The sequence below is a fragment of the Syngnathus acus genome, chromosome 13 (genome assembly GCF_901709675.1).
Source record: "Syngnathus acus chromosome 13, fSynAcu1.2, whole genome shotgun sequence".
NCBI lineage: Eukaryota > Metazoa > Chordata > Actinopteri > Syngnathiformes > Syngnathidae > Syngnathus > Syngnathus acus.
Genome location: NC_051098.1, coordinates 13,145,073 through 13,161,295, shown reverse-complemented (window position 1 = coordinate 13,161,295; position 16,223 = coordinate 13,145,073). Strand labels below are relative to the sequence as shown.

The window sequence follows — 16,223 nt, the reverse complement described above, 5'->3', positions numbered from 1 at the left end:
AGGATGCGTTGAGCAGGGGGGGGGGGGGGGGGGAAGCTACCAGGTTTGCACTCAGGCGTCCACCTTGAGGATGTTTCGCCCAGCACGCTCAGCCGGACACCAAAAGCTCAGGGCAGCTTAAAGGGAGATTTAAGGGGGATAGCGAGTGGGAAAACATTGCTAATCCCCAAAGTGAGAGGAGTAATCTGGGCGGGAGATTTATGGGCCAGGACCTACGACACACTCACAAAGAGGCGACCGCCACTCTTGACCGTCACTTCCAAACCCGCAGGAGCAATTTTTAGCCAATCAGGACGAAGCCTGTTGGGATCACAATGCCGCTGTTTGACTAGTCTGAAACAACTCGGCGGAACGCTGGACTTGACCCTCGTCGCTCTCATTGATTTGCGCTGATCACAATCTTATTTGGCAATTTAAATGCTAATGATACTTTTAATTGCGCTCAGGGAATGAAAGCGATGTGATCTTCGGGAGGCAATTACTTTCTCGTTTTGTCTCGCGGACGGCGATGAGGGGAAAAAAAAAATAGAAAACACAAGAATGCAACAAATGTCTTTTGTTCTTGGACAAGTTTATCAAAAAATAATTCTGGTGGTAGCGCGGAACACTTCACTTTTACAATTATACATCCAGACCTCAGGCATTGAGGGATGAGACATCCACCGCGACGACAAGACGATAAACACCGCATTGTACAGCATTTCACATTCCAGAAGCAGTTTAGGAGCAATAAACAACAACAGTGACGCTTCGGTGGACATTTTCGAGCTAGCGGAGATCAACGACGCACACTTTGCATCTGTCATTCACACCTGGCGTTAGCGAGTTAGCATCTGTAGCGACACAAGCGGAATCCTCCAGCTGTGTTCGATAAAGCCGCGACGACGGGGAAACCGTGGCGTGAATGTACATTTGGCAACAGATTGGCAGATTTAAACCAGCGCTCTCAGACACTGTGTCGAAATCATGCAACTGATTAGAGGTTTGATTAGAACTCGATTAAAAAGATTCTGATGACTTGCTTTGAGTTAAGTAGGGGTAAGCGAGTACCGAGACTAGGTATCGATATCGAACCGATATCGGGACTTATTTTAAGGTACTCGCGGAAGCTTTTTGTTCCTCTGGTTTACATTTGAATAGTTTGAACAGTTTAGCTTGGGTTGTTAGCGGAAAGCTTCTGTTGCATGTTTTTGCAATGCTGAATGACCCAAAAACTTTTATATGGGTTGCAAAGTTGGAAATACATAAGGTTATTTTTTTTAGTGTTATATTTATGGTCATTATTAATAACGGCAATGATAAACATTTTCAATTATTTGCGGCGTACTAAATTCCTATGGGACGGTGGATAACGATCAGACCACGTGCAAAATTCTACACCAGGTGTGAACATCTCCACGGAAGCACATTTGCTTATTCCACAAAAACTTAAACGATATATTCAACATTCCCGCTCAAGTCAAATGTCTTTTCAGTCCCAGTTGTGGCAAGGCGTTGACGACGTCCAGCGTCAACGGGTTTCCCGCATCAGAAGAGACGGTGGTTGGTGCCAAAGTGATTTATCCCGGTGAATGTTTGCAACTGTGTCAATGTCAGGAACGCCAGTGAGCAAATTCATTTGGCGAGGGGGTGCGCCGCCGCCGCGTCGCCGCACTTACGATTGCGGCCGCATTTTCAGGCGGGGGGTCATAAATCACGGCGGGGGTGAGCAAGAGCGATGAACACATTCTTGCCAGACTATCGCTTTTGACAAACGCCCGTCTGTTTTGATAATCATTAGACGATGGGGCCGCTAAACGGCCGTGTGATTTATTAGCCTTGACCGACGGCGAGTCCCGCAGTGTGCCGCTTGGCAGGGGCAAAAACAATCAGCAATGTTTGTGTCGACGTTGAGCGGTTAGCGGTCCGTTCTGTATCCCGATGTTTGGAAAATTAGCGATGGGCTAAACACAATCAGTGCACTGCCCTTTATTTACAACAAAAATTCAGATCTTTCTTTCATGAAATTGTAGACTATTGTCTTCATTTCGTAGCATTGTTGAGTCTATGTGGAAGCCTGGCATGGTTATGCTAGTTGTGTCCTTTTTTGAATTTCTTAAAGTTACTTTTTATTTTTGTTCTGACTTTTTTTCTAATTACTTCTAATTAGATCAGAAAGCAAATTTATTTGACAAATAATTCACGCTTCCAATGTAGCCGTCGCGGCTAACGTCAGCTTGTCTCCAGTGCTAAGGCTAGCTTAGTATTGCTAGCGCTACTATTTACGTTGAAATAGGACATACGTCCTGCGTGCCTTTTTATCACGTCCGCTGTTATGAATTTTTGTGAATCGCACTCGTGCTCCTTAGCGAGAGTCGCAGCTTCCCTGTCAGGCTCGATATGTGTGAAGTGAGGCTCACTTTTAAACCTTGCTAGCAGCTTTAACACTGCAAACTCCCCCTTGAATACATTTGCTAATCAGCACCTCTGGGAAGTATCATATATTCTTGATCATTTTCAAAAATGTTGTCATGTTATGAAATGAAAATTGATCCTGTAGCGCTCCAGATAAAGTTCTTGACACAGTTGCGTGCCGCCATATTGCAGTATTGACGGGCTTTATAATTGCAAGATGATAACGGTGCCATAAATCCCCCAGATCAAGTCCCCGCCGTACGCACCGATAAAACCGAAGAACATCGTTCATTCGCTGGATGAAAGCACCGAACACATTTTCATCTTAAGACACTGAACAAAGCGGACACTTGAAGCTCTAAGTCCCATTTTTAACGACAGCGCATGCACAAGTTACACGGCACGGACACAACGCTCGTCATGCGCGGGCGACGACAATCATGCACGGCGGTGACCGGGAAGGGCTTTCAGACCGGCAGACAAAAGGAGAGGAGGTTGCACTACTCTTAAATGACTTTATCGGAGAAGAAGAAGATGATAACAGCAGCCAAATCCTCTATCAGATCACGGATGATTTGCCTCTGATTAGCAATTTGATTTGATATGTTTGCCACTAGTCAGTCTGAGCTGGCCCAATCAGATAAAAACTTGATAGTCCCTCTTAAGGCTTTTAATGGAGTCTGATTTATCGAAGTTTATCAAACGAGACAGATTCATTTGAACAAAGTTTGATATCCAACGTGCGGCGCTGCTTTTTTCTTTTTTTTCTTTTTTTAAGACTAGGTGACCCAATTATTTTTTCCCCCTCACAGCGGCGTGCTCAAGTACGTCACTTGCAGGCCGCCGTTGGAGGCGGGCAAGAGAATAGAGGATCCGGGGGGGCAGGGCTCGGCGGGGGACAGACTGGGGTCGGGTGCCTCTACTTTCCTTGTGGCCGACTCTGGCTTCTCCGCAGCCTGTGTCACGCAACTGTCAGTTACGGCCGCGACGGCGATGCTGAAGGAAGGCGAGAGCGGGAGGGAGACAGACAGACAGGCAGACAGACAGCTGTTACTTCCATGTCAGAGTGAGAAAGAAAGACAGATTAGCAGAGGGTGGGAGACCAAAAGCAGTGGTGTGTGTTGTGGGGGGGGGGAGTGTTAAGAGGCTAGCGCGGTTGAGAGCCAAGAAACATATTTGACACTCAAGAAAATCTCACAAACTCATTCACTGTCGCGGACGATTTTATCCGTCAATTGGAATCCAACCGTTCACCGTCACCTACTGTATATTTGTCAAGTACGTTTTCGGCGATTTGCCCAGCACGGCTGCCAAATTCAATTTTGTGGACGTGCTGCAATGAAAAACAGTTTGAGTAGAAGATGAAGAATAAATGGTGGTTATCAAAATGGCTGACAAGTTCAACGGGCAGTGAATGAGTTAAGTAAAATTGGGTCATTTCTCACGGCAGGTTGAGACGTAATCCCCGGCAGATTTGAACTCTTCGGTGATTCTTTTATTTTCAACCTGGACTACATTTTAATTTCCTTCTCCCACTAGCTTAATATGCCTTCTGTTTCGTGACTCGTTTTGTTAATATTCCCGGAGAGGCTGACCCCTACGCCCAAGCGTGACACTTTCCTCCACGATTGCTCTTCGCATCTTTTCCTCCCGAGAGCGTGGCGGTAACCTCGGCAACCGAGCACTCTGCCTAGACCAGGTGCCTGCGACAGGGGTAATCAGCGGGACGCCACGCCGGCACTCACGTTGATGTGCGGCGTGGCTTTTTGCGATTCTCCCTGCAACCAACAGATGGCTTTCTTTGTTCCTTCCACTTTTGCAAAGACATTTCAAATGATTTCAACTCGGTGGCTTGGGCTGTGCGGCAGCTGGCCACGTTTATGGACCTGGCTTTGTAAAGAGGCAGATTAGCTGATAAATTTTAAAAGCAAGCTGGCTGTCTTAAAAGTCTCACAGCGCGACACTACTGATAAATAGCAAATTGATTCACTCGTTGGCTTTTTAAAGACCTGTTTGCATTGGAAAACAATTTTCCACAACATTAGATACATCTTTGTCAAGGCGGCATTTCTAACGCAGGGTCGCATTTAAGACTTTAAGGCCACTTTGATCAAATAAAACAGCTTGTATTTTTTTTTAACTCACATTTTCAAAGGGCCGTTTGTACATTTTTAAAGTGTACAAGTGAGTAAAAATTCATAGTTGCACGTTGTGCCAGAACAAAAGAGAAAAGAGGAGGATGCCCCTTTATTGGAAGCATATTTTTCTATTTGAATATTGATTGACTGTTGATTGAAACATTAGCGCCACTATGCTAATTCCTGTTAGCATAATCATGGCTAAATGACAATATAAGCGTGCTGATAATTTCCAATTTTAGAATAAATAATAATAAAAAATACAAATCTGGAAAATCAAGTCCAGATGGATATTGATCTTTTTCCAGGCATGAGCGCCTCATCTCCAATTTTTTGCTGCACTTTCTTTACTTTTCTTTTCTTTTCTTTTCTTTTCTTTTCTTTTCTTTTCTTTTCTTTTCTCACCATGACTCAACAGGGTGCCCTTGATTGTTGTTTTCACATGAATGAAGCCTTATGCATGCATCAGCCAACTTCTGCTCGGCTGGCTCAAATTATACATCTCAATGTACTCACAAATGTTTTGTTGAACACAAAGCCGTCCTGATGCGGTACCAGGTGAATATATTATATGAGCATTTAATTTATCTATCTGTTGCTACACCTTACTGACATCCAATACACAAATAAACAAAGAAACATAATTTGTAAAAAAGAAATTTCAATTAATTAATCAATTAAATTGGACGATTTCTCGCTCGCCTCAAAAACAAGCTGTCTCGTTCATTTCCATCCCGCAAAAAAAACCGCCCGTCCATTTTGTCCGCCGTCAGCCTGACTAACAGCCTGCTTCTCGGAATGAATGGGAGGGAGGCAGGCGGTTGCCTTTTTGCACTATTAACTCAGAGCGAATGGTGTTTTGGTGCCTTTCAAAGCCTTCGTCTCTCTGGAGAGACGACATGAGTTCACATCTAATCTCCCGCCTACCTCACCTGCTCGACAACACTTTTGGCAAAAGGCACTCGCTACTCACAGGTCATTATCTGTCTCCGTGCGGGTCTTCTGCTGGCGCCGGTGGACCATGACCACGGTGACGGCCACGCCGATGATGAGGCCGATGGCCACGATGCCTCCGAGGATCCCGATAACGCCACCCGGGGGGCCCCGCGCCATCGGTTTCTCTGCGTGGGCGGGAAAGAAAAATCACAGTGTCAGCTGTCAATTGTTGCCGAGCGACATGTGGCAGGATTCGTCGGATACACATGAAAAGGGTCCGAAGATTAATTTGACAAACTATACCCGGTGTCGACAAATTGACGATGTAGGCGGTTAATTCGCCACCTGCTGTCGAAGGAAAATGACTGGGAGTTTAAGATCAGAGGATGTTTGAGAACATTTGTCAATTTTTGCACGTCGTCCTTGTTGTTGTTAGCTACTTAAATGTTGCACAGAGGCTGAGATCTACCGGAGTCAAATTCCTTGTTTGGCATGCTCAAACTTGGCAAATTAAAGATTGATTGATTGATTGATTGATTGATTGATTGATTGATTGATTGATTGATTGATTGATCACAGTACCTCAGGTAATGACCATTCACGGCTCACCTGTTTTTCTGGGTTTGGTCATGTGACTGTGATGTCATTTTGGCAAAATGGCCACTACCCGAGAAGGATATATTTCAGATTTTTTTTTTTTTTGCGTAATGTAACAATAAGACAATGCTAATGCTAACAATAGGATGAATGCTCATGTTAAGAATAAGACAATGCTAATGCTAACAACAGGACAAAGCTAAAAATATTTGACCAAAAAGTTGTTTGCGTTTATCTGGACGCTAGCAGATCTGCCTCACTCCAAGCTTGGAAAACCCCCGAGGTGACGTGTTCACAGGAACTCTTGAACCGCAATGTGTAGCAGATAAAAATGACAATTTACAGCCGTGAGCGAAATGGTCACGGCCATCTGTTTCCTTGGCTTATCGGCGAGGATTCGCGATGCTCTGCAACGATGTGTCCAAGCTGTCTGTGTGAGCGGGCTCGCCAGGGACCAATCAAAGGCTGAGGGCAGCAAATTATCGCCGTCTCCACTCCGAAGGGAAGAGCTGCCCTCGTGATGACTCCATTATTACGTGGCTATCCGTTCCCGCAGTGACAATACAAGGCCTCGTTCGCCCGCCGCTTTGATTCACCGCCCATAATGGCGCATCCTCAAAGGACTACCTCAAATATGAGCGCATGATACCGTGATAACGAGTCCTTGGACACAACAATGGCTGCCACGGAGCTCACCATTTTGAGCCTATTTTGATCTTCACAGAGACCTTTTTTTCCCCCCTGTGTGTGTGTGTACAGTCAGGAAGAAAATGTCAGGCTGGCGGAGGTAGGATATTTTCCCGGGGGGTTCTGGGGAGCTATGAAACAACAACAAAAAATAAACAAACCCCCAAAATTCTGCAAAAAACACTGATTAAACATTCAATATATGTTCACTACAGGGGACTGAGGGAAATGTGTGAAATCAAAATTTGAAAGTACCCAAAAGTCAATTATATGGCCTAGCATCATAAGCAATTTTACTCTGCATAATTTTTTATATTTTATTTGTATGGCGAGGCTTGGCCCATTTTACGGCAAACCACTTGATGTGATTTAACCGTAAACTTAAACTCAAATCAAATTCTTCCTCATAGCCTCACACTTGTTGTTTTTGTGCTGCTATTTCCCCCCCAAATGTGATCAGCTTTGAAGCATGTGATCTAGCTGCAGCATGGCAACAGCTGAGCCGAAGCCGCTACTGTTGTCTCACGGCGCCACGCTCTGCGCCAGCCAGTGGGCTGATGCAAATGCCAGACACAATAGTCTGTTGTGTAAGCAACGCGCACATGCGCACGCAGAGGACTGGATCAGAATGGAGCCGAGCCCGCCGGCAGCTGGCACGGAGGATTTTGGACCTGGAATAGAAGGAGCGCGGTGGCGGCGGCGGCCATTGCGCTTCACAGGTGCCATCAAAAATTGAACACCTCATCCTGCGTACATGAACCGCATCCGACATCACAAATCCTCACACGAATATGGCTGCGGGCTCTTGATGAAGAGCTTCATTTTTTTTTTCTCAACAAGATAAGCATAACGGCCACACACCTTGGCTTCACGTTCAATGAGGCGGACGTGAGCTGGCGTGACTGGACCGAGTCAGGTCATTGTTTTCCTACCGCCGTGTTTTTCAAGGACATGACCCCACGAAACAACACCATGGTGTTTATGTAGGTAGCTCTGGAAATAATGATGAAGCAAATGACAAATACACAAACAGCTCAAGCTCCCCGCATTGGCTCTTATTAGCTAGCAGCAAATAAAAGTGACCCGCGAGTTCATTTCAAATGTCAGCAAGTTTGGTCTAAAATAACTCCTTCATAGCGTGCGTTCAAGCGCAATCTGGCTGATGTTCAAATATGTCTGGCCACCACCGACCGCTGAGACATTGCAATTGATTTACAATACGCGTGACGCGGCCGAGCGTGTGCTGCATCTAACCTTGGCTTGTTTGCCACCAGCCTCATCCTTCGAGCAGGTTATGTACTCCAAATTTTTTTTTATCCTAAACCCCCACGACCTCACGATTCTTCTCTGGGGCCGAGCATTTCCGCACATTTCACATTCAATTTCTACAGGATTTGCATCCAGCAGTTACTGTGATTATTTTTCGCAACCCCCTGGAAGGTGGCAGCAACCTTCATCCCGCTGCGCACGGACTCGCCTGCTGTTATTCGCGGCCGCGCTTGATGTATGAGCAATTGTTGCTCGGCAAACATCCGTGTCTTCCCGAGCGCCCGCTCACTTCCCGTCAACTCCGCCGGGACTCCCGAGCGCCATGATGGATATGTTGCAGAGCGTCACGCTTCCCACGCGAGCCTTCAGGTGCAGCCCCCGCCCCTCCCTCGTTGCTATTCTATGTTTGAGTCCTATGGGCCAAAGGTGAAATAAAACTGGTTTTGAATAAGATTCCTTTTTGGCTCATATTTGCGGACCACACTTCCAGAGAACCACGTGCATGTCCAACCTTAAGGATTAAGCTGCTAAATTAGCTACCTAAATTAGATTAAATTTAAAAAAGAAGAATTCAGGGTTGGGTCACCACAGAATGAATGCCTCGGCAATAGAACTCACCCGCACAAATATTGACCACAGTTAGCTGCTGGAACAGGAAGCATGACCTCTTAACACAAAATTGCCTATGAATAAATCTTTCAGAATGAAATAACATGTCACATCAGTGTTGGGGGGCCAGCCGTCGTTTTCAAATGATTGTATTTCCACTTTGGAGTAAGAGATTTGCTGCATTTCAGGCAGCACAAATACACCGTTCCACTTCTTTTCTGATCAGCCCCATGCTGCTACACGTTCCCAGCAGGAGGTGGTCAGCGTTAGTAGGAGCTCTCGCTAGCTCGAATGGATTAGTGCAACCCTCCTGCTATCAGAGCTGGCGGACATTTATTTGCAATGACAATTGAAGCCATTTTTTTCTGGGGGTAGGCTGTTGTGCTAGCATGCTCCCCACTGAACCAGTTAGTCACACATTCGGAACAGAGCAGGTGGGAAGTCAAAGGGTGAGAGGGACACCTGGAGAATGAGAAAAAATAACACTGGAGTCTTGACGTCATATAAGCAGGTGCTCGCAAGCGCCCTAAACAACCATTTGAACATTTAGATGAATAACAAAGCTTATGCATTTATTCTTTATCATCTGCAAAGAAAGTTTTATATTATTATTATTCATATATTAATATTATATGTATTATTATTATTTCCATGCATGTCTGTATTATACTGCCCCCGTGTGGCCAAGGCCCACACACCAGGAGCATCACTATATCCACTAAAATGAAGCAGACAATGAGGCAAAAACAGTTGACTCCTTTACGTCCTATTAAGTCATTCTGATATCTTTCTATAAAGTGCAATCTTGCAAAGTGCCAATTTCCTTTTCTTTTCAACGTCGCCGCTAACTAAGTGGATGCAAGCTGTTACTGTAAACCGCTGCACTGCAATTGGAGATGATTGGAGCAAGCCGAGTGTTTTTACAGAACAACAATGCGAGCACCGGCTGTGTTTCTGCAGTCAATTGGACAGTTTTTTTTTCCCCAACCGATCATTTTAGTCCAAGTGGTGCAAGGATGGAATGGGTCGAGCTCCTTGAGGGTCTTGGCATCTAAACCGGACAACCACGGCCACCCGCTTTGGCTCCAGCCCGGCGGTTGTCCTCGCATGTCAGCAGCCCCAGTTCAGGTATTTAGTGGCCTTTATCACCTCATTTCATCATTACATGAACCTTATGTGTGTGTAAAAGAGCAAGCTGTTTGCAATTAATCCACAATCACCCCCTCCCCCCCACCGACCCCCCCGCACACACACACACACACACACACACACACACACAAACCCACACATTTGAGTAAATTCTACAGGGCTGTCCAATAAAAAGACAGAAATGTAGCTTAATGGAGTTCATAAATCTGGATTTCACGCTGCCAACTGGGACCCCCCCCCCATCCCCCTACTAGAGTTCGGAAGTAACCTCGTTAAAGTTTCCAGTGCGTCCTCCTCAGGGAACTGGAGGCTGCTGATGTCACCTTCTTCTTCTACATTTTTTTCTGTCTTCCTCACGCAACATTCTCTGGAGAGCATCACTCACACTACCACCTTGGCCCAAAACGGACTACAGAGGTAATTGCTGTTCCACACTAGCCCACAGAGGGCAGCACTTGATTAGGCCCAAAATGCAAGCACAGTAGAGGTGGCAAATAGACTCACACTCAAGTTGAAATACAGATATGTTAAAAAAAATACCGGTAAAAGCAGCAAATTGTAATTTAGCTCAACTAACAAAATGTTTGTACTTGTTTGTCACTTCCCACCACTGATGGACCAGTCGTGCGCCTCCCGTGTTACTGCTGTTGTCATTCCCGCCGCCGCATGGCTGAATAAACACACGCTGAGCTCTCTTTACAGCCCCCCCGCGTAGTTAACAATTGGCGGCTCAACAATACGTCAAGAAAAATCCGCGCAACGAATCAGCCCGCGGGAATAATTAGGATGGAAATAAACAGTGAGGCCACCGTTCACGCACGAGTCAACGGGAAGTGGAAATGAGATGAGCGCCTGCATTGTGTAGGACAAGTAGAAAGAACATAATGTTCAGAATGCAGTGCCGTATGTTCTACCAAAAAATCTGAATGAACTCCATTTTTATTCTTTATTATTGGTGTAATTCCTTTTCGAGCCACTAGGTGGCGACCTATTGTTTAAACACTGTAGATATGTGAAAGAAGAAGACAATAACAGCGTTTCAAGATCATCCTGATTGTAAAATACTCTTTCATCCTGCTTTTTACGCCCACAGAAAGCTTTTTTCAACATGTTTAAAAGCAACCGACATCAGAATATTCCACAACAATAGGGGAGCCAAGGAGCAAAAAGGTCCAATACCTCCTTACAACAACATCACGCCCACGTAGCCCCAGAATTGAACCTGCGCTATCTTCAATACGCAAGGTTCTTGTTACAGCAGGCCGTGAACAAGTGCACGCATCATCACTAATCTACAAACCCGTTTCTGTGGCTCCATCAAATGAGCTTCATCTCTTCCTCCCTCCCTCCCTCCTTTTCCCTTTCATGTCTCGGCCTCCATGTTGGGAATGTTAATGCGAGCATCCCTTTGCTCTTCCTCGCTCGCTGGCACGCACATTCCCTTCGAACGTGTCAGCAGAAAGTCTCCACGCTCAGGTCACAGCTAATTTTCTCCGGCCAGTTAAAACCCGACAGCCCGGCTCGCTCGTGTTCTGCACAGACACATTTCAATTGTAAGCTTTTGAGGGGGGCTTAGTGAGGAGAGGGGGGGGGGGGTTATGGAAGACGCCCTCCCCCCCAGTCCATCTTTTCTCTGGCTAAGCTGCCGTGTCATCGCACGGCGGAGTGCATTCATACAAGCTCGGGACATTTGTATTCGCTGTCGGAAGTGCAGCTCAGTAATGCTAGCGTTTGTCGCGTCAGGCGTGTATTACTACTCCTTTTGCTGAGGCGTGCATTTCTGCTCTCCCTTGGGGGGGGCTGAGCAAAGTATGGCCTCCGCCGGTCTGGACCGCACCGGTCTTGTAATATTTATCAGACCACCGACACGTGACACACAACAACTCAGATACTTGCTTGTCAAAGTTATGAGTGCCAAAGGATGAATTCACTTCGCCGTTATGATCCCTACAACCTCACGCTTTTATTTTTTCAACGAGTGTACTATTTTGACTCCAGCTGCTGATGAACCCAAAGTGGCCCATTTGCCGCTAATAAACAACGGCGCTCACCCGTCGCGACGTAACGACACATCGGTGACAATAGCGCAACGCAATTAGCAGCTAGCGACAATCAAATATTTACAAGGCGCCGCGGGCTTTGTTGTTTTAACGACCGCTTCCATTCCTCGCCGTAAAACTGGAGATAGTTGGCCTGGTTACGCCGTGAAGATTCTATTACATTTGAGAACATGAACGGTCACGACATGAAGGTGACACTCGCAAGCTATTTTTCAAAATAACAGAACCACCAATCAGCACCTCACGCTTGATTAGGAAGGGCAAAAAATATCAACATCAGCCATTAACAATTTGGCATCTTCTCCTTCATGGATGACACTTACTCACATTTTTTTACACCTTGACATCAATCAATCAAAACCCAATTAATATGAATTATCATTAGAGTGCGCCGAGCCTTATCATGATTGGATTTTGGACTGCGAGAAAAATGACAGTCATAAAATCTTTTTGTTACACCAGAGGAAACAAATTCATTTACATTAAAGGTGCTGTCGATGTGACAGATTAAATATGAACACATAAAATGATATATATCATGACATATTACGAGTGGAACGTGGTCCATATTATCCCTAAATATTGTGTCATCAAAGTCAAAGACGATAAATGAGTCGACACTCACTGGTCACTTGATTAGGTACGCCTGTACAATCTGATGCTCAATATTCATGTGAAGCGTCTCGCTACTTGCATTCAAATAAAATTCAGCCCAAGCGTGCAAGCTTTGGAGAAGCTCTTCACTGAGCAATCAATACTTCTTTGTACCTTGTGCAGTATTAACGCGGCCCAAGAGCCGATGATGTCCGATTCTTTAATGGAAAACACGAACGGTAAAAGAAAACGAGGCCCGAGGCCTGAATTTCCTTCTCTCGTTTGATCGGAATGAAGACAAAGGGAAGAGGAAAACAAACAAAGGTGGTCTCCTGAGAGATAACCATCTCGACTTCATCATGACATCACCAGAAAAAGAAACAAATACCCGAGGCAATTCTGATTGGTATGTTCATTTGGCTAATGTTGTAATTGTTCACTATTGAATATATTAGTTTTAAATGGAATCTAATCTAAATTTAATGAAATCTACATTTTATTTCCAGATTAAGATGCAAGTTTTATGATATGTTTCAGAGTAGGATTTAAAAAAAATTAAAAAAATTAAATGTGCCTTTTCCGACAATTATTTTCTTCTGGATTCTGATTGGCTAACAGTCCAAATTGATTCACCTCCCACTTCATAGCCTCCACATCTGCATTTCCACGTGGATAGAGATACCAACAGCTTATGAAGGGTACTTAATTAATAGCCATAACATGACAACACCGGGGCACCAAAATGTAGCTTTTACGACCCGACAGCCTTCTTCCAGACCCTGAGACGTTAAAAACAAACACTAAAGCGACTGCGAGGCAGTTTGAACAGGCTGTGTGCTGCTTGACTGGAAGGTAAAACTCCTTTGACGTTGCGCTAATACGCACTCGACTGTGATTTATGGGATGCCGGCAAGCTACAAAAAAAAAGCACTCATGCTCACCAAATTTGGCAAGACAAAAACTTTTGGGCGGAGCTGTAAGACAAGATGGAAGCGGTGTGGGTTGTTTTTTATTTTTACAACAGACTCTTCGCTGATGTGTCAGCAGAGTGCACAAGTGGAGCAAGAAAAAATGCAATACCATCCGATACAATTGGCTGCTTTTATGCAATGAAGCACAACAAACAGAAATACATCACGACATAGGAAACCAAAACAAACAATACAACAACTTAGAGACAATTTACAACTAGCGTGTCGCTAAGCAGAAAGCGCCATTGTCGCTAACAGCTGTTAGCACCTGTCTTTTCGTGGGCAACATGACAAATATCCACTGTTAGATGGAACAATTCAAGTGAAGCGAGAAAGTCAATTGAGATTGAATATGTGTGACTTTTTGTTTTACTGAATTAGCTGAGCATGATGATAGTCCTCAGACTTGGCGCTAACCTTTAAGTAAAAAGAAAAATGACACTTAAAGTAAATTTTGGCAAGGATAAGAAATGATTTGTAGATACATGTGTATAAAGTTGTTTTTTTAATAAATATCTGGATTAATGTCAACATTTTGTTGAAGATCTGGTGATTACTACAAAGAAGCACTGAGCTAGCTTAGCTGGCTAAATTGGCTAGCATAATGTTGGTCCTGCGATACACTAATTGGCTAACCTACATTTCACTTTTCTGAGTTGATTGCTAATACCTCCACCAGGCCCAAAAAGCTACACTAAAAGTCAAGTGCCAAGGCTACAAATTAAGATCTTTTCAGGGCTAATGTACCCCGAAATGTAGTTTTTCTGGCCCCCGCCCGTTAGGGCGCGAGAGCGGCTCCAAGAGACGCTACGCTCGTAAAGTGCGGCTGTGGTGTTTGCAATGGCAGCGCTCCGCTAGCTCTCCGGCGCCATTGCGACGCCGCTCATGTCACGCTGATAGAAATGCAGGCATATGTGCACATTCATCTTTGCAGAGAATGGAGAGGAATTATTTTTTTGGTCTTTAGACAGCTGCTGATTTCTGGCTCTCTGTTGGATTTGTGAAAAACATGAAGCCACAAAGTACAATTTGAAGGCGATTACAGTCATTTCGATGAATGATTTGCCTTTTTTGGGGGGTCTCCATATCCCTGAAAACTCACCAATTTTTGTGCATGTGTGCTTTTTATGTCAGGGTTTCTCAAACTTTTGGGATCCAGGGGAAAATTATTTCCAAGGACCCATTATAAATCTAACACAAATTTAAAATAGCTATCATGTGTAAGTCTAAAGATGTAAAAAACTAAAATATAAAAAAAACAAAGCTAGGTATTTATATTTTGAGTTGGAATTTTTTTTTCGTTTTTCATGAAAGGAAAAAAATATTGGATTCGAAATCATAATGCTATGAGACATAATTTAAAAAAAATAAAATCGAATACAGTGTTGTGAAATTAAAGCGTAAATGATATCATATTTCAAAATTGAATCAGTATATTTTGTTAAGGCCACAAAAAGGTCACGTGAGTCCTTTATACTGTATTTGAAAGACCGTATTGAGTTTGCTTGTACAGCATAAATATGTGGTATTGTGTCGAAATGTACGTATATGATGCATATCTTTTTTTCCCAAGAGTGGGTGGGGGTGGGGGGAATTGTGTGTGTATGGGGGGTGACTAACAAAAACCAGATCTGCCCTGTGATGTGCGTCCGAATTGCTTTTTAAGTTGAAAGGAGGTAGCGACACAGATCTGTCGAAGACCACATAACACAAAACAGGGGTGACGATTGGGATTCTGCATGCATACCAGCCGGCCTGCCGCCCAGCTGAGCACCCCCCCCCCCCCCCCCCTCGCTCGCCTCCTTATAGACGTTCAAAGGCGCTGCTGCGTCGAGCCGCTCAAGCTGCTGACTTCCAGCGCTAAATACCGCCGGAGAATCTCAAGACTCGGCTGCGGTCGCGCGGAACACGATCTGTGGTGGGAAAACTGTGATGGGAGAGAGTAGATAGGGAAGGTAGTAGTAGGTTGTTAAAGCTTCCCAAGAAATATAAAGTTGTGCAAGTCTTTGGGAATATAAAACAAGAGCAGAGCAGCATTACTGTCAAAACACTGACTTGGCTTTCTAATGGAGAAATTGGACGTAGCAAAAATTTGTGAGCCACATGCTGCTTCACCGAGACACCAATGACGACTGGTCTGCGGCCGCATGGACAGCGACCAAAATATGAAAATGCCTTTCGATTCTTCTATATTGGCTTTCATGTTATACTTTCATGTTGACAGAATGGTGCTAGCTAGCTAGCAACTCGCTAATTGTGCCCAACAAGACTAAGTGCATTTCAAGGCCTTGCAAATGGTATTTAAGTGCAGCTTTGCAATATTCAGGTTATACATCATGAATTTTCTTTTGTTGCATGAGAAAAGCTTACACAGGTCAACAGAATCTTCCATTGTGCGAGCGAGACAAAAGCCAAATGGAATTTGCCTTCTCTTGACTCTGTTTATTACTTGGAGAGATCAGCCGGTTGCGGTGAAGGAAATACAGGAAGGCAAATTAAGGGTAAAAAACATACTATTGTGACCCTGTAAAAATATCCTTCATTATTCCGCGGCAGCCTTGGAATAATACGCACGCGCAGGCCGACAAAGAAGCCAATGCAAACACACGCTAACCTCGACTCTGGCTCCGCTTGTCCACCAAAAATAAAATCCAACACAGGCATGATTGTTTGATTCCAATTTCATTTCCGCCATGTTTACTACGGCATCAGTCCGGCTGCCAATCGCGACGTCAACAGGTTCATTGTTGAAGTTTTTATTACGGACCGAGGCAGATGACCCCCAAGTCGTTTGCCCCTTAGCCGCTACTCGCATTTAC

General features: G+C 44.6%; 1 protein-coding gene across 1 annotated transcript in view; it reads right to left on the bottom strand.

Moving 5' to 3' along the window:
- Positions 1-16,223, bottom strand: part of nectin1b (nectin cell adhesion molecule 1b) — a 110,586-nt gene that overhangs the window by 15,188 nt on the left and 79,175 nt on the right. Inside the window, 2 exon segments of the mRNA XM_037268323.1 lie at positions 3,322-3,390; positions 5,506-5,653. Coding sequence (XP_037124218.1) covers positions 3,322-3,390; positions 5,506-5,653 — 217 coding nt within the window.